At 43.7% G+C, this 21905-nt stretch overlaps 1 protein-coding gene across 11 annotated transcripts in view; it reads left to right on the top strand.

Annotated features, from left to right (window-relative positions):
* Window positions 1-21905, top strand: part of MOB3B (MOB kinase activator 3B) — a 219577-nt gene that overhangs the window by 146197 nt on the left and 51475 nt on the right. For 10 of the 11 annotated variants that reach the window (XM_086685440.1, XM_086685437.1, XM_086685436.1 and 7 more), the window contains one exon: window positions 18752-18954. The exons of the other annotated variant lie outside the window; for it this stretch is intronic. In XM_086685440.1, the coding sequence (XP_086541566.1) occupies window positions 18752-18954 (203 nt within the window). The remainder of the gene's footprint in view (window positions 1-18751; window positions 18955-21905) is intronic. 11 annotated transcript variants of the gene reach the window in all.

Here is a 21905-nt window from a genome sequence, read left to right as displayed (position 1 = left end):
AGAAAGAGAAAGGAATATTTTGAGGTCTGATTTCTGAAGATCTTTATTACTAGTCACATGTCTTCAGAAAACTTGTTTAACCTCTTTGAGCTCAGTTCCTTCATCTGTAAAATTGGGATACAAGTACTACCTACCTCATAAGATCACAAGAAGGATTAAATGACATTGTGTATACAAATGCTTAGTACAGGGGCACCTGGGTGGCTCAGTTGGTTAAGCATCCAACTTCAGCTCGGGTAATGATCTCGAGATTCGTGAGTTCAAGCCCCACGTTGGGCTCTGTGCAGTCAGCTTGGAGCCTGGATCCTGCTTCGGATTGTTTCCCTCTTTCTCTGCCCCTCCCCCCTTGCCTGTGCTCGCTCTCTCTCTCTCTCTCTCTCTCTCTCTCTCTCTCAAAAATAAGTAACATTAAAAATTTTTTTAAAAAGCAAATGCTTAGGACATACTAAGTGATAGGTGTGGGTTGGCTTCTTGGGAGGAAGAGGTGCAGCTGGGAATGGCTGGTATCCCACCCCACCACCACCACCTGTGAAAGCAGCCTGGGGGCTGCAACCGCCCATTGCTCCATCTCTCCCAGCATAGGACCTGGGCTTCAAATGAAAATGTGACTATCAGCACATCTGTCCAGTTGGCCAGTCCTGTTTGAGGCAAATCTAAGTAGCACATCAAAAGGAATTTGAATTTTACAGAGGAAATGTCAATGTCTTGGAGAATATTTCTTCCTTTCTTAAGCTTTTATAGGTCACCATTCATTGTGGCCTTTCAGTTTCATGAAGTTTCAATTTAGCATAGAAAATGTGGTCTGACCAGCTATGTGAGCATCACCTGGGAGCTTGATGGAAGTATAAAGCCTGGACCCCACCCCGAACATGCAGGAACTCTGGGGTGCAGCCCAGCAATCTGTGTTTTAGTGAGCCCTCCAAGTGCTTCTTAAGGCCCCCATTTGAGAACATTGGTCTAGATACTACAGGGTCCTTCCTTCTACCCCTCCTCCCACCCCTGGCAGTTTTCACATCCAGGTGACCAAGACTGTGACCAAGCCTGTGTCTTTAGCCATATATTTTCAGTGCTTCCACAATTTTTTAAATTTTTTTTAACATTTATTTATTTTCAAGAGACAGAGAGAGACAGAGTGTGAGTGGGTGAGTGGCAGAGAAAGAGGGAGACACAGAATCCGAAGCAGGCTCCAGGCTCTGAGCTGTCAGCACAGAGTCCGACGAGGGGCTCGAACCCACTAACTGTGATATCATGACCTGAGCTGAAGTCGCATGCTTAACCAACCGAGCCACCCAGGCGCCCCTCAGTGCTTCCACAATTTGAAGATAGCTCCTGAGAGAATGATTGATTGTCTTATCCTGGGAAACTCATCTGTTCTTTTCACTGGAAGGTGTAATCTAAATCCAAGCCTGTGCTAGACAACAGTCAGGGAACAAGCATTTGTTTGGGATGTTAAAACCATCAGATCAGTTGGTTTCTTCCACCTCTGAAGCTTCCTTCCAGCCTCCTGACCACTAATAATGGTATCTTGGATGGGTAATGATAATAGCAAATATTTTTCGAGCTCTTCCCATGTTACAAAATACCTTGCATTATTTTTTTTACATTTAATTCTCATAACCAAATGAGGTAGGTGTATTGTTAATATTATCCCCATATCCTGTATGGTGAAACTGAGCCTTAGAGGAGCTAATTCACTTGCCTGAAGTCATTTGGCTAGTCAGTGGCAGACAAGAGACTTGAACTCAATCTGTCTGGTAGCAGATTCTATGAATTTTCAATAAACTTCCCTACTTGGTTAGGTACACTATATCTCTGGACCAGGAACATGGACAAGGAATACCCTAGGCCAGTGGTCTTAAATTTTAGCATGGATCAGGATTATCTAGAAAGCATCTTAAAATGCACTGATTGCTGTGCCCTGGTCCCAAAGAGTCAGATTCAGTGCCGCTAGCTTGGAGTCTGGGAGTTTGCATTTCTAGTGAGTTCCACATATTGCTGGTGCTGCTGTTTGAAGGACCACACTTTAAGATCACAGCTCTAGGCCAGTGTTTCTCAACCAGTGCTACACACTAGAATCATCTGGAGAATTTCAGATTCAATTTTTTTAGTGTGGGACATTGCCATTCTTTTGTGTGTGTGTGTGTGTATGTGTGTGTGTGTCTGTGTGTGTGTGTGCGTGTGTGTGAGTGCGTGTGTGTAATATGCTTCCCAGATGATTCTAATGTGCAGCCAGGGTTGAGAGAACCACTGCTATCCTCAAAGGAAGACTATTAACTGCTTTCTACAGCCTTAGTTCTTCAGTCCTATGTCAGGGCTTCTCTTGCAAAGGTGTTCACAATGACAGGGAACCCACTGGTATGCCAGGGAATACCAGTACTATCCTGCAGGATAAATAGAGCCCATTCGTTTTATTTCAAGGTTTACAGAAAAGTTAATAATTTCTTTAAGACAAATGGATCTACTGTGGAGTAAAGTGCAAAATGTGCATGAACTACTAATACAATCTATGAGATTCAACCCATTCCTAAGAATCTAACCAAGGAACATTGTCAGAGACTAATTGCTGAAGATATACTCAAGGAGAGTCACTCAAACATATTATTTTGTCCTCATCATTGCTGAATCTGTGACAATCCATTGCTCAAAGAATATTTATATGTACTCATGATATAATATTAAGTGTAAAAAAGAGGATACAATGTATTATATGATTTTAATTTTATTTTTAAAAACAATATACCATTTACATACATATATATACACATGTATATATGTACATGTATATGTATATATATATATATTCAAAGATAAAAGATTGGAAGTTAACACACCAAAATATTATCAGTGGTTATTTCATGGTAGGATTATGGGTGATAATAATATTTATACTTGACCAGCATTTTCTAATTTTTTAACAATATTACTTTTGTGATTAGACCAAAAGAATTTAGGCAATGACCTATCTTTATAAGTACATATTCCGAAATACCTGTCTGAAAATATAAACCATGGATTTATAAGTCAGAAGTTTTTTCACCAAACTAGAAAACATTTAAAATTGCTAATTAGTATTTCAAAGGGTGCTAATGCATTTCAGCCCAGGAAAGTAAGAACTTCATGAGAACTTAGGAGAGGTAGTACTGGGCAAGGAGACACGTGCCCTGCAAGGTGATTTCCTTGGGACTCCTAAGAGTCTCTCAAGGTGCACAGTCCTCTCCAGTGAGTAAGCTGGCTGACTGTGCTTCTGTGTGACATCACCAAAACATCACCGTAGTTAGTTAGTGTAGAATAGACCAAATATGCCGGAAGGGGGGTTTAGCAATGTCTATGTGTATCATGCAAATATGCAGGCAGTAAGAAAATCAAGTCTATGTAAATGTTAACAAAGAAAAGGCATAGGGAGGACACTCCTGTGTTGCAAAACACCAAGCCCATTGCCTTCATTAATCCAGATGCCTGTCTGTTGATGCTCCTCTTGGAGTTGCCTTCAAACAAGCAAATGGTGCCCCCTGCACATTTGTGTCAGAGGACTAGAAAGAGGACGGTGCCAGTCAGTGCTCAGAGAGGCCTGGGAAGGAGGAATCTGAAAATATTACATACTCGGGGGCAGTGTCACTAGGGTAATCATTTTCCAGTATAGCCAGTAGACATTTTCTATGCAACCAAGCCTCACCTGGCCACACAAAACAAAACCACCTGCTTCTACAACAGCTGGGACTGGTGACCCAAGTTAGAGTAGCAGGTGGCAGGCCAGTGGGCACCATTCTGGGGGGGCCCCTTGGTGGAAAGAGCCCCTTCTGCCTGAAGGGCAGAAGACTCATCCCAAGGAAGGGCACCCAGCCAGAAGTGCCTACCATTTACTGCAGTCAAATTTGCAACCATGTGCAATGTTTTCTTTAAAGGGTCCAAGCTGACAAAGTGAATGAATGAATTGAATGGGGCTGCCCAGGGGAATGGAGCATCTCCCAATTACAGGAAGCAGGTATCACTTAGCTGTTGCCATGAGGGAATTTCAGGCCAGCTGTGACAGGTCTTCTGAGTTTTTCCAAAAGAAGCCAGAATTCTTGATCTTTGTACTATAATTCCCAATTTCTAAATGTTGGCAGCATTGCAAAATACTGTGTGGTCCAAAGAAAACATGCCTGCTGGCTGGTTTTGGCCTGCAGCATCAGCCTCTTCCCTCTGCTTTAGAATCTCAGATGCTAAAGAGGCAGTTGCTGGAGTCCCTTTGTCTTCTTACCTCTCTTCCCACCTACCTCCACCAAATTCCAAATGACGAATTCCTGAACTCTCAGACTGTCCTCCTCAAATGTCATGCTTTATTAAGGACCTTAAAACTGGCTAATGGCCTCACAGTAATTTATTTCAGTTGAGGATTTTTAAAACGAGCTATACAGAGATATTTTCTGGAAAATGAAGTTAATTTAAAAAATAATTTTAAAGGAACCGCCCTGGATTTTGAGGGGTAAAGCGTGTTTTATTTGAGAAATGTGTGCTTCCGAGTGAGGTCAGTCTGGGTTGAAATTCCAGCTTTACCACCTGTCATTTGTATCTCGGGCAAGTGACTCAGCCTCTCAAGCTTCTCATTATCTCATCTGCAAAGGGGGGGGGGGGGCGGGAAACAACTCATGGGTTTATTGGTTTGTTTAGGGTAATCAGTATTAAGGTATGTTAATGTCTGATGCCATTAGGTGCTCAGGAAGTATAAAGTTTCTCTTAGGAGCCAAAGTAACTGAAACTTTCAATTGCAAATGTTACAAAATAGCCTCATAAAGCATTTACATATTTAATATTAGAATTTTTAAAATCCACTTTCTTCAGGTATCCCATTGTAGGAGTGCCTGGGTGGCTCAGTCAGTTAAGCAACTGACTCTTGATTTCGGCTCAGGTCGTGATCTCTCAGTTCATGAGTCTGAGCCCCACATCGGGCTCTGTGCTGACAGGCTGACAGCATGGAGCCTGCTTGGGATTCCATCTCTCTCCCCTCTCTCTGCCCCTCCCTGTGGGCTCTCTCTCTCTCTCTGTCTCTGTCTCTCTCTCAAAATAAGTAAAATAAACTTAAGTACATACACATACAAGAAATCCCATTGTAGGAAGTAGTGTTGCAGTTGAGATGGGAGAAAAGGGGAAAATCAAGAGGTTGAGGGGATGAACCTGAGGGGTGTCTGCCTGGGGGAGGTCCTAGGGTCAGTGCCCAAATTCAGTTACATATAAGGTGACCTTAGGATTTATCAGTCCATTTTAACTCTTGCTCACTGCTGAATCTCTAGTATCTAGCACACCACCAAATAAATAAATGTTTGTTAGTTATGTAAATTGGTTAGTGAACAAATAAAGAGCGTAGGTGGGAGTTTTATCTGGCAAGAATAACTAGGAGCTCTGTTCAGACCATGCTATGTATCAGAGACTGTCTGCTTCCCAGCCACGGGTCATGTACAGTCACATGGAGCCTGCCCTCAGGAGAGCCCTGTGCTCGGTTGAATACTCTGCTGTCATCATCTTGAAATTCTTAATAATTTGTGAACTAGGGGCTCTGCAAATTATGTAGCCATCCTGATCAGAGTTTCATCAGTAAACATAGAAATGTCAGTGCATGAACCAAAGGGAAAAAATTATGGTTCCAGGGCCTAATCAAATATTTGTGGTCCACAGAGTGGTATTTTTTATCTAAATAAAATTTTTAGTTAGAATAGTTTTAGATTTATCCAAAAGTTTAAAGGTAGTACAGAGAGAACCCATATATCCCTCACACAGTTTCTCATGTTGGTAACATCTTACATTACATTTATATCTATAATACATGTGTCATAACTAAGGAACTAACAACAGTACTATAAACTCCACACAGTATTCACATTTTATGAATCTTTCCCTAATGCCCCTTTCCTGTTCCTGGATTCCATCCAGGACACCGCATTACATTTAGCCATCAAATCTGTTTAGGCTCCTCTGGGCTATGATGTTTTTCTCAGACATTTCTTGTTTTTGATGACTTTGATAATTTTGAGCAGTACTTGTCAAATATTTTATAGAATGTCCCCTCAGTTTGGGTTTCCCTGATGGTTTTCTCATGGTTAGACAGGGGCTATAAGTTCTTGAGAGGAAGACTACAGATATGAAGTGACATTTTCATCACATCATATCAAAGATCTATGCCGTGCACGTGACTTGTCATTGATATTAACCTTGATCACCTGGCCAATGTAGTGCTTGCCAGGTTTCTCCATTAAGTTTCTCCATTAACTCTTTCCATACTTACTCTTTGGAAGAAAGTCACCTAGTGTACCCCACAATCAGTGGCGGGGAGGGGCCCTCCACCTCCTTCAGGGGGAAGTATCTACATAAGTTACCTGGAATTCCCCTCCATGGGACATTTGTCAATTTTCCATTCATTTATTCAACTGTCTATCAGTCGGGACTTGTGGATATTTATTTTATACCTTGGGTTACAATCCAGTTCTCTTCCATTTATTTTGTTGCTCCCATTCCAGCTTTGGTGGTTCACGAGCTCTTTCAGGTTGCCTCCAGTGTCCCTTGGACATGCCCCTAAGGTTGTGATTTTATTGAAGACATCCTTTCTTTCTGGCACTACAAGGTGCCAGGCTGTCTTTTACATTTCCTTCTGCAGCCCTAGAATCAGCTGTTTCTCCAAGGAGCCCTGATTCCTTTTATTGAAGAATGGTATTAGAAGCTAAGATCTGGAGGGCACCTGGGTGGCTCAGTTGGATGGGCATCTGACTTTGGCTTGGGTTATGATCTCATGGCTCATGAGTTCAAGCCCCATATCAGGCTCTGAGCTAAGAGTGCAGAGCCTGCCTTGGATTCTCTCTCTCCCTTTCTCTACCCCTCCCCAACCTGTGTGCACACACTCTCTCTCTCAAAAATAAATGAACTTAAAAAAAAAGAAGCTAAGATATGGGTGTTGTGTGCTCATTGCTGTAGCTCATTACTACCAGAGCATTTTACATTTTTTAGTGTAAATCTTTAAAAATTAAGCTGTCATCTTATAGAAAGTCAGCTCTTCCAAGCTAACTATGTAAAAATAAATAACATGAATAAATGAAATGTTAAAATTTTTAATGTTTCTGAATTAACCACCAACATTTAACTATAAACAGATTCCACATTGGAATCTAGGCTCCTAGAAGATCTGACAGTCCTAGACCCATATACCCCCTCAACAGCAGTCAGCTGAGGCAGAGGGGCTCTTGTCCTTTCCTGCCTAGAGCCCTCTCGGGTTGTCACTGTACGCACTGCTCACTATCTTATTACACCCAGCTGACTATACTCTTCGTTTTTCTTTCTGACCCTTGAAGGCATTCGATTTTGTGATTCCTGGTTCAGACTGTATTCCAGTAGGTAATTTACAGATACACAGCTTAGTCTGTGATTTTAGCTGAACTTGGATCCCAGAGATCAAGTATCAGAGCTCTATTTCTGGTTTGACCTCTCTCTTACTGGTTCACCCTCATTGGCTCTTACATGCAAATACAGTGACTCACCATTTCTTGCTCAGTCCCTGCCTTCACCCCTCCAGCTCAGGTGTAAAGAGTCATCTGCGTCCACTTGGCATTTTCCCCTCAGCTTCAGGCTTCAAGGGTCTTTGCAGGCAGAGTCTGCCCTGAATGTTTTTGGCCAAGTGTCCTTTTCTTAGTCTCTTTCTGTCTGGAGAAGATCCCCCAACAGTCACACCCCTACCTCAGATTAATTTCTTCCTGGTCACTGTTGCCTTGTGGCTCTGCAAAGCACTCCTTAAATTGGGTTCCAGTCATCATTCTTTTTAGATCTGCCCGCCCTTTGCAAAAAGGATCTGTTGCTTTGCTGTCTTCTCGCTGTCCCCTGCTTACCCCTGTCATGTATCAGGAGTATTTGTCAGTCAATCCTGGCTTATTTCTGACTTTGCTAAATTTGGAAAACTACCTGTCTGGCACTTTTCTATTTATATGAAAATACGCACTTCAGTACAAATATACAATACGGTTTGAGGGGTTGCTTCTTTCTCTTTATGAGTGAAAACCTGATAGAAAAATGCATTTCTCTCTGTGATCTGCCAAGTATGAAGAGATACAAGTATCAACTTTCACTGAAGCCTTATAACTTCAGACATGACAAGGTTAAACATGGGCCTGTTTTTCAATTCCCCCGGGGAAACTTTCCACAGAGCAAGAGTTTTCAGGCAGTAACTCAAGGCCACTGCTTGGGGATGGGAAAAGCAAAGGCAACCCAAGCAGAAGTTTTCACCACCCACACTTTACATGGTCATTTGTTCATGTATTCACTCTACAGATATTCACTGAGACCACCATGTTCTGGTATGCATTTGATGCCAGGGATAACTGTGAACAAGAAAGGTAAAAGTACATTCCCTGACAGTACAAAATTTTCAGTCCAGGGGGAGACTTAAAAAATGGACAATTATAATGTAGCAAGTATTGTCATAGGAGAAGTACAGGGCGTCATGATATGCCTGACTTGACTGGGTTAGGTGGACAAGGAGGATATCCTAGAGGAAGTGATGATGGAGTTGAGCCTTGAATAACAAATGGGAGTTAGCCAGACGAGAAGGGGAAGTTGAAGAAGAGGGTTTCCAGCTGCCAACTCTTCAGTATGAGGCAACTCCCAGAGTGAGCAGAAGAGGATCTTAGCTCTAGAAGACTGGAGTGTTATATACAAATTAGGAGGCTCCAGAAGTGATGATGGAGAGATAAACAAAGTTGAAACCATAGAGGGTCTTGCTTGCTGTGTTAAATAGCTCTGATATTACCTTAAAGCAGTAGGAAGCTGCTTTAGAGTTTAATGCAAAAAGGTGGATGGCTTGGTTAGATTTGCATAGTAGGAAGATTATCTGCCTGCCCAGTGGGAGATGAGAAAAAATCCAAGAGTAGAGGGGAGAAGTTCCAGCAAACCAGGCAGGAAATGATAGTGGCTTGAGCTAGAGAAGTGGTGGTAGAGGTGGAGGGAGAACTCTTCAGACAAGATTTGGGATTAATTGCCCTTCATCACATCATGGAAAAATGAGTCTGCTGGTGAATAAAGGAAAGTGTTATTTGTGATGATGCTTATAGTCCATCATCCATGACAAGAAGGCAGAGTCATTTTCAGATTCCAACTGGCGCTCATGATCAAAGTGCAGGTACTTCTGTCTGACTTTCTAGTACTAATGAAGTTGATTATCATCTTGTTCTCACTCCACCCCATTTGGCCCCATTTGATTTTCAGCAAATTCAGCACATCTGAACTAGCTACAGTTTGTTTTTTACGGCTTTTATTACCTTTCTGTAGTGAATGAGCATCTTCCTCAGGATTTCCTGGGTCTTTCTCAGTCTACTTCCACCTCCATGCTGCGATGGCAGAGGGTGAAGGCAGACATCCTGGAGATGAATGGGCAGATAAGGAACAGCCTCTGGCAGTAGGGAAGTGACATGGGGAGAAGAGGGAAGTGTGGGAGGCAGGCACATTGTATTTACAGTCGCTCCTTTGGGTGGCTGAAACAGCACTTCCTCTGCCTGGCAAAATGGCATGTCTGAAAGAATTAACAATCTGTTTAGAACATATAATCACATGCTAGTCTATTTTCCTTTGGTCCAACCACTGTGGTGGTAGGTCAGAGGGCAACACAGGGGGCACTGGGGAAGGGCAAAGGGAGTTGGGGAACAGGGTAGTAGCCAGTTTATTTCTAACCATTTGCAGCTGTCAGCTTGTTTGGGGACTTTATTTTTTTTAAGGCAGAGGAACAAAGTCTTGCTACACGGGATTGTTTTGCTTGGCATGACGAACAGACACTTTCTTGAGGAACGCACAGAGATAACACAAAACATCTGCTTCAAGGAGTCAGTCCTCTGCAGCTGACTTTTCATCAGCCTGAGCCCGAGCACATGGGGCTTCTTTAGATCAATATGTAGATACATTTAGGAGGCGGGAGAACGGTGATGCAATGGGCGGGCAGCGGGGCGGAAGCTAAGAGGAGGAGGATGTGTATTTGTAAGAAACAGATCTGTGTTATGAGGTTTTTTTCGCTGTTTGTTTTCCTCATGATCCAATTGCATTTTGTTTTGCAAGTGTTTGGGAAATGGTATGTTCTCGGCCATGCTGCCAGAGGAGGTCTGTTTTCTTTTCCCACGTGTGTGGGATGTTGTTTTTCTTCAGGAACTATTGAGAATGAGGGAATTCTATGGCTTGTGCAGGGATTTTCATCCATGCACTCTTCGGTTACTGGATCCCAAAGACAAAAAGGACAGCACAAATGCCCTCAGACGTGAGTGACGGCTTTAAGGGGAGTTGTGGGCATTTCTGGTTGTTGTCATTCATGTGCTATCAGGGGTCCCAAAAGGATGGGCCAGAACATTAGGTTTCATCTTGTGCCATGTGGAAACTCCTTAGACAACTCACAGGATGTTCCCCAGATCCACTTTCCAGGAGAGTTTGCCCTTTGAAGAAAAGGTGACTTCGTCTGTCCTGTTTCATTTGTCCTTCCCCCGCACCCTGGGCTTTGATGAGGAAGAGCCAAAGTTTCCTAACAGCTGTTAACACCGGCTGTTAGTTCTGTTAGTTACCGGGTGCTCCCTGTTTAACCCTCACAATCTCACAGACACCTAGGTCTAATTATCCCCATTTCTCAGATGAGGAAATGAGCCTTTTCATTCGCAAACTTGCTCAAGAGCAAGCAGCCTGGAAGTTTCCCAGCTAGAATGGGAACCCAAGTCTGATGGGCACCAGAACCAGATACCTTAGCCACTGTTCTTAATGCTGGACGACACATGGATTTGGAGAAGAGCCAAACCTCCGCCTTCCACCCTCGTCTTTTAACAAGCTTTGCCTCTCCAGTTTCTCCAGTTGGATGAAAGAGACGAAAGAACTGTGAGAACACCCCATCAAGTGTCCTGGCCGAGTGGAAAGAGCACAGGCTCCAGAATCAGAGGCTGGACTTCAGACCCCTTTTCATCACAGCCTAGTTTGAAATCCCAACCAGTCAGTCCCCTCGCCTTTCTGAGCTTTGATTTCAGGGTCAGCATGTGGCTTAAGAGCTCAGCTCTGGGTCCAGCACTTGGCAACTATTGGTTACATGGTGAGCCCACTCCAGGCTCCCTGCCAGGCACCGAGGATCGGCTGCAAGGACCCTCAGGGAGGGTACGGTCTAGGAGAGAAGGCAGACCTGAGTCAGGGTCCACAGAGAAGTATAGAATTACCATGTGGGATCTGTGCTCAGGAAGGTTCAGCAGATGGCAGATAACCTGAGTCTGGAGATGATGGAAGTCTTTGAGCTCTTAGGAAGTAGAGGCATTAACAAAATAAATGACAGGCTGGAATATCTGCCAATTACTTATGGAACCTGGGATGTTTGAGGAAAGTTCTCTGCTGTCCCTGGAGACAACCTCTTAGCCCTCACTTGCTACATCTCCATAGTCCGGGTCCAACCCAGTGTGATCGTGGACCAGAGTCTCCTCCCCAAGCATTGGACATTCTCTTAAAAGATAGAAAACAGAAGAGGAATGTGCTATAACTAGCACAGAAGCTTTCACCTGGGTCTTGAGTTTGGGACCTTTGTCTTCAATCTGTGGCCCTGTTATCCAAAGCATTTCTGCATTCTCTGAGGGACTCTTTTCTTTTGCAGCTTCCATAACAGAACAAAAGAGAAAACATAGGCCATTTAGATAGTTTATTTTCTTTCAGGGGTTTTCTAAAAGGAAGGATTGAATGGGGCATCTGCTTAACAGTGCAAGGGAAGGGAGAGGAGGGGGGAGGAAGGAAGAAAATGGATTGAAGCTCAGAAATTACTGGAATTTTTTATTAAATTTTGTTTGGGAGAAAGGAGATTTACTAAGTCCGAGATAAAAGGCAAATCCACATGGGGCCCCAGAGAAATTATTATATTCCATGCTCGATTTAGCTCTCATACTGACTGTGGTTTGGAGATCAGAAAGTTGTGGTTAGGCACATTCATAAACTCTGCAGGACTCTGTCAGATGCTGGTTCCCTGCCGAGCACCACATCTTCCTGAGCAGCAGAGGCAGGGCTGGGGGCTGCCTGTCAGGCCTTCAGGAGAGTCCAGGCCCCCCAGTCTCACCTTACCCTCTGCCTTCATCCCTCCTGTCTGGCTCAGCCTCCTCCTTGGCCTGATCATCCAGCAAACTCCAGTCTTGCTTTGAGTCTAATTGTTGAGCAAATTCCTGAGGGAAGCACATACAAGTGATTGGCTTGGGATTCTGACCTCTGCCCAGGCATTTTGCCTCAGCTCCCTCAGGAATCTGGGCTCAGCCCGGCCCTGTTTTAGGTTCACCAACTTCATTTCAGTACTGACCCATTTGCAGAGACCCAACTCCATCACATGACCCAAGATCATCCAGGCCCAAGGTTGTGTGTGTGGTGTGTGTGTGTATCACCTCTGTAGAGAACACTCTTCTGAACGCATCTTCTCATTTGGGGATAACTTCTTAGAGTCTGAAATTCCCCAGCTTGAATCTGAGAGTTCTGGGATGTGGCTCGGGGTGGGGTGGTGAAAGAGATTGCCCTGAGACTCAATCAGTGATTGCAAATCATTTAGAGACCTTCTGATCAAAGGTTGTTTTCTTTATCAATTAGTACATATCTGTCTGGGATTGTGGTCACATGGCTTATCTGGTTTATAATAAGACTAGTCAAAGTTTAACTCCAAACCCTTCAGACGTGCAATCTACTTCAGTTAAGACTACTGGTTAATATTGTCTAGCATTAACTTTCTAATTGAGTACAGTAACTGAAAATTAACTATCAGCACCTGAAAAAATTCATTGAAAGGCAAATAAGGGAGGTTTTAATGATAAGAAAAGAGGAGTTTCAGATTTTTTTCTTCCCACCTCCTTGTTGAAATCAAAATGTTCTTATCACAGAGTTCTCCTCCCTTTTCACCAAAGGCAGCATGAAGCTTCCCGTGTCAGGACCTTGTCAAGACCCTGGCAAAACACTGTTGTTCTGCTGTAGGCTTTTTTCCTCCCCCAAATAGGAAATGATAGAGTCACATCTTGACTAAATAAAATCACTGCTCTTTTATGATTCACTTTTGATTGATAAGTATTCCCTACCTAGGTCTGTGCCAGGTACTTTTAAAAGCAGACTCAGAATTTAAAACAATCCCTTTGTTCAGGGAGCTTACAATAATATGAGACATAAATATGAGAAACTTGTAGAAGATAATATAAGGCAGAATGTAACCCAGTGCTTAATTGAGTACTTGCCACTGTGAGTTCTTTGTAAGTTCAGAACTGATGTGTTAATGCCCAAGCTGCCCTCATGAAAATAAATATGCAGGAGGAATTTAACCCCAAAGTGTCTTCCAAAGAACTTTGGGTCTATGGGATACTAAAAGTAACAGTTCACAAGAGGGTGCTTACTATCTGCAATGCATTAGGCAAAACCTTTTTTATGTGTGTGTGTTTAACCTTCACAACAACCTCATGAGCTATAGACAACATTAACATCCCTGTTTCTTTCTGGCTGGGGAAACTGAGGCTTAGAGGGACTAACTGTTTGCACATGCCTACCTTGTGAATAGAAGGTAGAGTGACATAGAAATGAAAGCTGGGGAGTATGATTACAGACTGTGTTTTAAACCAGTAGATATTATGGGGCGGGGGGAGGCGTTTAGAGTAAAATAGGACTTTTTCCTACAGGAATTCTCAGATCCTTTATTTTGCGGAGATACGTTGTAAACCTCTATGAAAACAGCATTTAAAATTTTTTTAAATATTTATTTTAAAGAGAGCGTGGGGGAGGGGCAGAGAGAGAGGGAGACACAGAATCCAAAGAGGGCTCCAAGCTCTGAGCTATCAGCACAGAGCCCAACGTGGCGCTCGAATTCATGAACCATGAGATAAGTCAGACATTTAACCAACTGAGCCACCCAGGCACCCCAAAAGCAGCATTTTTGCAAATACATTTGATCTCATGATCCTCTTTTTTTAACCAAGGATCTCCCAAGATTAGTGATTTTCAAAACATGGCTTGGGAAAAACTAAAGTGAAGGGTGCATAATATCTCACACACACAAGAGAAGCAGAGGGACAGAAGGTTGGATGTGGTCCTGAGCTGGATCAGTGGTGCCACATGTCCACATAGCCCTTTGCCCAGACCCAGCCAGTGTACAGCCCCCTCAGCTGCCAGCCGTCATTATAACAAGCCCAGCATCCGTTTGTGATGATTCATTAGCCTTTCATTCTTCCTATTGCTGTACTGTATGCATTTAAAGCAAGCAAACACACATTTTCCAAGCTCCTTCCATAAGCCAGGTACTGAGCTAAGTGCAGGTCATAAAATGGTGATCTGTTCCCTGCTACCATGGAGCCCTCAGTAACAGGATGCAGAAGAAAAGACCTGAGTTTTAGAGCCAAATCATTATCTCCTTTTAGCTATGAGGCTAGGAGCAAGTACTTTCACTGAGCTAAGCCTCAGTTAAAAACAAAGCTGCAACAATAATATCACTGCTCAGGATGTCCCTGGGACTAAAGGACTTCACACACATATGTATCAGGCAATACCCAAGGATCCCTTTCCTTTGGCTCCTTGGCCAAGGAGCCCTTTCCTTGGCTCCTTTGGAAATTGGATACGTCTTAGCAGCCCCATGAAGACAAAAACCCTCAGATGGATCACTTTTCATGATCTGGCCCATCTGGGGCCTGTCAAGGAAGGGAGTGGATCAGCAGGGCTGAGTCTTGCCCTATCTTGCTGCCATGAAGCCAGTTACACAGGGTGAGATAGTTGCAGAGTCCACCAAAGGGTTAGACATCCAGTTCTCTACATCAAAGGGAGTGGTCTCTTCTACCTCCCACCTTCCGAAGGCTTATTTAAAACACACAGACATACATGCCACACAGACATATGCATACATGTACGTACACACATATAAACACACAGATTCGTACATGTAACACACATACACTCACCCATATACGCACATACATACATATACACATACACACATATATCCACAAATATACACACATATGTACATATGCACACACACACAAATCTGAACACCTGGAAGGCTGAAGAGAAGGGGGGGAAAGAGCTAAAATATTACACAAACTATAGGAGTGGCCCCTGAACCATAGATATTATGGAATGAATGTCCCAACTGCTGTGTAGCTTTCTTACTCTTAATCCCATGCTCTGTGAACTGAAATTTTATCTCTGGTGCAGCAGAGAACTCACTGGGGTTTCTGGGCTCCCTAGAACTCTCAGTCCAGGACTTGTCAGCTTCCAGAGTTAGCCTGAGGTGACTGGTACATGCTGAGCACGTCCTGACTTGAACCATTTGCAACATTCACTTTTGAAGAATGAATTGCGTGTAAGGGAGGGAATGGTGGAAGGGTCAGATCCAACCAAGCCGCTAGAGTCCCGAGGAATTCAGGTGAGAAATTAAAAAATAGAACTTAGTACAAAAGTTCCCACTACATACCCATTACAGTACAGATACTAGTATAAGGACACTGCAAAGCAAATGTCTTTATTTTATAATGCAGAAGAGTGAAGTAACCTGCCTATACAGCTAGTAAATTGTAGGGCCAGGACTTTAAAAGTAGACCTTGCAGATTCTCAAAGCAACTCAGCTATTCTCAAGATAATTTCCAGCCATATCCCAAAAGGGAGAGATAGAGGCAAACCAACTTTGAGAACAAAAGCAAGGCCAGAGACCAGGTATGGAATGGAAGGTAGCACCAGGAATTCAGAACTGAGCAGAATAGGAATGGGGGGAATATGGCAAACTGGGGACCATCTAGAGACACCTAGCAATTGCCATGAACATCCTCAGTATGCCCAATAGTTGGCTTTACCTCTGAGTCAGTGTGTGGGGCCTGGGGCTGGTCAAGCAGATGCACTGACACAGCTAAGACTCCCCATGTTCTCTAGCAGCTGGTGAGCCTCCATGGAGACTGGAGGCAGGGGATGTGAAAGGTAAACCCACTGGAGGGGGTTCAGGCCACCCAGAAAGGAAGGGCCACAGAGCTGCAGGTGTGTGTTGGAGCCCCAGAGCAGTATCTCAGGTTTTCAGGGTGGTCCTGGGCTTTAGGGTTGGACAAACCTGGGTCCAGACCCCTACTCTACTGTTTGCCAGCTGAGTGACCTTGGGCAGCTACTTAATTTTCTGAGTCTGTTTTCTCATCTTTGAGATGGAAACAATAATAATAGTACCTGTCTTCAAGTCTTGTTCTGCAAACTTAATCAGCTAATCTGTGTAAATCTCTTGGCTCAGTTCCTACAACACAGTAAGTGCTCAGTTGATGTTGGCTTTTACTATTAGTCCCAGATCCCCAGTCCCAAGGCATGGGCAGAGAAAACACATTTCTCCTTGAAGGCAGCGGAGTGTATTAATCAGCCTTCCTCTTATCCCCTTGAATCTGTGGCTGCCAGCGATGTGGACTTCTTTCAAACTTCTCTCTCTCTCTCTCCACCACTTTTCTTTTTTTAAGTCATATTTCTGTACCACCAAGGAGTAACCTTTGGATGCCTTGTTTCACTTAGCAGTCGAGCTATGCTCTATCCTTGGTAGAGAGTTATACTCCAAACTTAACCAGATCTTTTGGTGTTTAGAATCAAGCTGTCTTGGTCCAAATCCCAGCCCTGCCACTTTTTAGCTAAATAGCCTGGGGCAAGTCAATCTGTGCTTCAGAGCTTCAGTGTTAGCCATCCATGACATATAGGTAGTAAAGCCTACTTTGCAGATAGGTTGTAAAGGAAAAATATGTCAGCCGTTGGTATTGTCACTGTGTGGGTTACAGGGCTCCCCTTCTCATCGGAACACACTTGGAGGGGATTCCATCATCTCTGGGACTTGAGCTTCTTTGAAGACTCCAGAACCTTCCACAGCCTGGCAGCAGTGCTTTCTGCTGGCCTCTCCTCAGCCTAGAAAACCACCCATAATTTCTGCGAGGGTCTGCCCACCACCTCCTTCCCAGCTGTACCTCACCTCCATCCCTAAATCCCAGCATCTGTTGCCCAGACAGCTGCCACGCTATGCCTGAGTCTCTCCCTGGGTTCATTTGATAGGTCCCACTTTGTTTTTGAAGAAAAGCAGGTAAGAGTGCCGGGCCCCAGGGAGACAGATCTTGCCTCTGCCAGCTGCCAGTCATGTTCTGTCTCTCCCATCGTGTCCTGGGCGTCCCAGGTGATCCCATTACAGAGTATCTCACCAGACAGCTGCCACTGGGACCCTGTGGAGGAACAGAGAACAAAATTCCAGGCTTCCTAGGGACCAGGGCCACATCCTGAGCACACTCTCCAATTCTGATGAAAGGCTGGTTGCCATGTCTACCTTTTCTTGAGAAAGGTAGCGTATTCCTTATAACAACAGCGAGGTGCTCCAGACCCTCACTGTAGTGCAGAGAGAAGGGGGCCATTCCCATTTGGCACTGTCGAAGGATTTTACTCATGTTAGCACCCTCCAACGCATGCAAGGAAGGCTTTATTATGATCCTTCTTTTATAGATGAGAAACCAAAATTGCATGAGTACCACTTCTCATTCTTGACAGCCACTGGAAATTTTACCTGTATCGAATCCTCACAACTGTCGCAACTTTTACTTACATATGGCAAAACTGAAGCTCAGAGAGGTTATGTATCTTGCCTGTGGTGATACAGATAGAAAAGTTGCAGAGCAGGAAATCAAAGTCTGTTGGACTTACAACAGACTTGTCACCATTTTAGGACAGTGTAAATAACAAGAGTTTAAACAGTGTTTAAGAGGGGGAAAGGAAGTGGGCTGTGTGCTGTGTGTTGCTCTGACCAGACAGCAGTAGTGGCCATCAAACAGGAAATCTGGGTGTCTCCTCTGGCCACATAACCCACTCTTACCTTCCACAAGGGGATGAAGTGGTAATAAGTAATGCAAAGTGTCTATGGAGTTTGCTGCATTTGCCCACCTCAGAAACAGTGAATCTCAGGAGAAATTTGGATCAGAATTTGCACACTGGTAGCCTGTAGGCGAAATTAAGCTAGAAAGATGTCGTGTGTTGACCGTTGGTATTTCTGTAAAACTTTAATTGCTGATGTTTTAAAAATGCAGCAAATTCACATAGCACTCCAAATTTCTGAATTATCTTGAAAACTCAGGAGTTCTCACACAGCCACCCTTGGCGGGAGTTTTGGCACAGCAGCTCCCTCTGAGGAGAAGGTGTTTTAATTTACTACAGTGCTCAAGGCCCCGCCCCCATCACGATGTGTCAGGGAGCGCTTGTCTCCTTGGAGCATTCCCCTCCTCCTGCTGGTTTTCTTTATGTTAATGTAAGAGGAAGATGAACTTTCTTGTGCTCTATCAAGTGGGGGAAAAACACAAGAAGGGAGAGCACACATTTGTATGTAAAAATGAATATTTTTATATAAATATAACCAATGTATATACACACATTATATATACAGCTATATACTGATATATAATAGATATATACAGATAGCTATAGATATAGATATATAGATATATACAGATATATACACACATACACACCCATACATTTAGGTAAAGAAACCAACCTGGCCCTTTTCGTTCATTTTTTGGTCTCTTCCTGGTCATTGTTGGCATTTAAATACAACAGCATTTCAGCCACTTTTTTTAGGCAGGATCCGACACAGCCACCCACAGAAAGCAGGCATCTGTAGGCTGGCCAGGGAGCTCAGGTCCAGGATGCTCTCCAGCCTCACACATGTGCTCCTGGGCTATCAGAGCTTTCCCATCATGGCTTTGTTCTCCTTTTTTTTTTTTTTTCTTTTTTTTAACTTCTCTAGGTGTTCCCTTCCCAAAGAACTTCCTTCAGATCTGCAAGAAGATCCTGTGCCGCCTTTTCCGAGTCTTTGTCCACGTCTACATCCACCACTTTGACCGGGTCATTGTGATGGGCGCGGAGGCCCATGTCAACACCTGCTACAAGCACTTCTATTACTTCGTCACAGAGATGAACCTCATAGACCGCAAGGAGCTAGAGCCTTTGGTAAGTGTCACCATGCTACTTCTAGGAGCTCAGCCTTTTGTCCCAGCACACTGACAAACCCATGCAAAATGCTCATTCATGATGAGCCATCAGCCAGAGGCCTACAGCATTAGACAGGAGTTAGAGGTCAGCTTCAGGAGCAGGAGATGCCAAGATGTCCACAGCACCCAGTGTAGTAAACCACATAGTGGTTTGTAGTGGGATTATAGTGGCAGAATGTAGTAGGATTGTAGTAGTTTGAGCTCGAGGGAGTAGCTTTAATTCTCAGCTCCCAAATCAGCCACCTATCTACTTACTCCCTTAAATGAGCATCTTTGATCTCTCATGTTATCCATTATACCTCCATTCAAAGATAACCAGAAACATTCCTTTAATCAGTAAACACATATTTAGCACCTACTGTTTGCTGCTAGGCATGCCAAGTCAAGCAAAACTACCTGCGAGTAGCTTTGACTCCAGAGAGTGAGACGGAAGTAAGTGCTTTGACTCCAAAGAGTAAGACAGAAAAGTAAGCGCTTTGACTCCAGAGTTAGAGACAGAACTAAGCGCTTTGACTCCAGAGACAGAGACAGAAGTCAGTGCTTGGATGCCAGAGATAGAGACAGATGCTAGCACTTTGACTCCAGAGACAGAGACAGAAGTAAGCTCCAGATGAGAATACAGTATCTGAAGGGCTTTGCTTTTCGTACTGAATCTCCTGTGATGCATTTTAATGGGATATATTAAAATCCAGAACATTTGATTTAAGAAAATTAACAGTTATTGTTTAGGTGAATGGGAATTCCTTGTGTTTTCTTCATAAGGTGTTTTTATAGTTGGACTCAGTCTGTGCTTTAGAAGTCAAGGACCCTTGAAATCCTCAACAACTTTTGTAACACGTAGTATCTTAATGTGGATGCCCTCATCGCAGCTATTTCTAGTTGGCTCTACTGAGTACTTATCCCGTATAATACAGAGCTTTATACTAAAATCACACTTTCTTCTTAAAACATTAAAAATGGCAGTTTTGCAACTAACTTTCTTACAAGTCCTTTTGAATAATGACCAACACAGGGCCCAGGCTATGGTCTTTTGCTAGTCCATCTTCCTTTCTCTTTATGTACATGTTTTTTAAGTATAGGTTTTGTTGTTATTTATGTATGGTGAGGCCAACAGATCAGGAAACAACTGCTATTGGAAAGATAGAGTGTTACACTCACAGATCGGAAGGCAAGGGGCACACACCATGTCAAGGTGGGGGGCAGGGCAAGGCACGGTGGGGGAGCCACCAGGGTTGGTTAGAGGCAGGGGAAACAGAGAAAATGGGGGCAAAAGCCTTTATTGGGGTTTCTCTGGGAAGGAACAGGTGAGCCAAGCTAAGCAAGATTAAAATTGACTAATCTGAATAATTTCAGGAGGCCCTGGGGATTAGGGACTGCCCTAGTTGTGTGGTACCTGGATCTGGGGTGATTTGTGGAAGGCAGTAGTAGCCCTAAGGGTGAGAGGCATAGGGGAGGTGGTTGGGGCTGTGAGCTCTGGATTGATTGGTTTGTATTGGTTGGGGAGTAAACAGCTGGAGGGTGAGTTGTTTACTACATATAGGAATTGGCTAGCCCTGGGAGGGGCAGTCCCTCCAGGGTCAGCAAGGCTCTGTTGTTAAAGAATCAAAAATACAAAAAGAGAGAGAGAGAGACAAGTTTAATATGGTACAGTATCTGTATCTGGAAAAGAAATTGATATATCACCTTCAGAGTTTCTCAACTTGAAATCTATTATCATGCTGTGAAAGTACATGGGGAAAAAATATTTTTGTTTGCATCACTGGGAGTTCTGGAACAAAACAGGACTTTCTGGACACAAATAAGATATATCGTTGGCTACAGAAGTGCTCATCTTCTTCATTTTCTTTTACAACAGTTTTCTAGAAAGTTCTTGGGGGCAGGAACTAGGTTGTCTCTGAATTCAGTTGGGCAAGTAGTGTGGAAAGAAGCTGAAATGCTTCACGATTGAACTTCTCCTACTTTGTCCTGTAAAGGCAGCTGTGGGTAAACAGTACAAGAAGAAAAGGTGTGCAAACAGCTCAAGGGAGTTAAAAGGCTGGAAAGAGTTGACAAAGCTAATTTAGAAAATGTCAAGGACAAAGGAAAGAGGGACTCCAGGCCACGGAAACCAAGAGGGTGGAGAAACCGTTAGGGGAAGTACCTTCCCCCGAAGGCCCACCAGAAGGAAGAGGCTCCCCACAGCACTCACTGTGCCGGTTTCACTGCCTCAAAGGAGCAGAAACAGCTGGATAGAAGCAACAGTCAGTTTCTTCTTTACGTACAAAAGCATAAAGGCCGTTGTAAGACTAAGCTGAGCCGCCAGCCAGCCTTTCTTAGCCATCAAAAAACTATCATTTTCAGTAACTGAGGAAGAGCCCCAGGGATTCTAACACCTGGCAGTACCAGGAGCTGACTGAAGTGAGAGTCACAGAAAGGCTCCGAACAGCTCAGTTTTCCAGACGAGAGCCTCTTTGGAGGCATAGGGAAGACTGACTCAGGGTTAGCCAGGAATTGTTAACAGTGGAAGTGAGGAAGAAGGGTTATCAGTTTTTCCCCTAGAACCTTTTATTTCTTTAAATCTTGCTTGAAACAGAATCCTTCCTACCTTTATGCTTTCTTAATTATAATTGCAGGGTAATTAACTTTAATGCTTTTACATATTAACAAATGTTTTTCATGCCTAATTGTCTGAAATTATGTGTTCATTTTACACAAACCAAAGCCTATAAAGTTAACAGAAAAAGATACTGAGAACGTTTCCAAGGACAGTAATTATAGGGGCACCTGGGTGGGTCAGTGGGTTGAGCGTCTGACTCTTGAATTCTGGGTCATGGAATTGAGCTCTGCTTCAGGCTCTGCACTGACAGCAAGGAGCCTGCTTAAGATAGTCTGTCTGTCTGTCTGTCTCTCTCTCTCTCCCCCTCTCCCCCA

This window comes from Puma concolor, chromosome D4 (assembly GCF_028749965.1).
Source record: "Puma concolor isolate L17-30 chromosome D4, mPumCon1.1.hap2, whole genome shotgun sequence".
NCBI lineage: Eukaryota > Metazoa > Chordata > Mammalia > Carnivora > Felidae > Puma > Puma concolor.
Note: the sequence above shows the minus strand (reverse complement) of the source record. Positions and strands in the feature narration are given on the sequence as shown.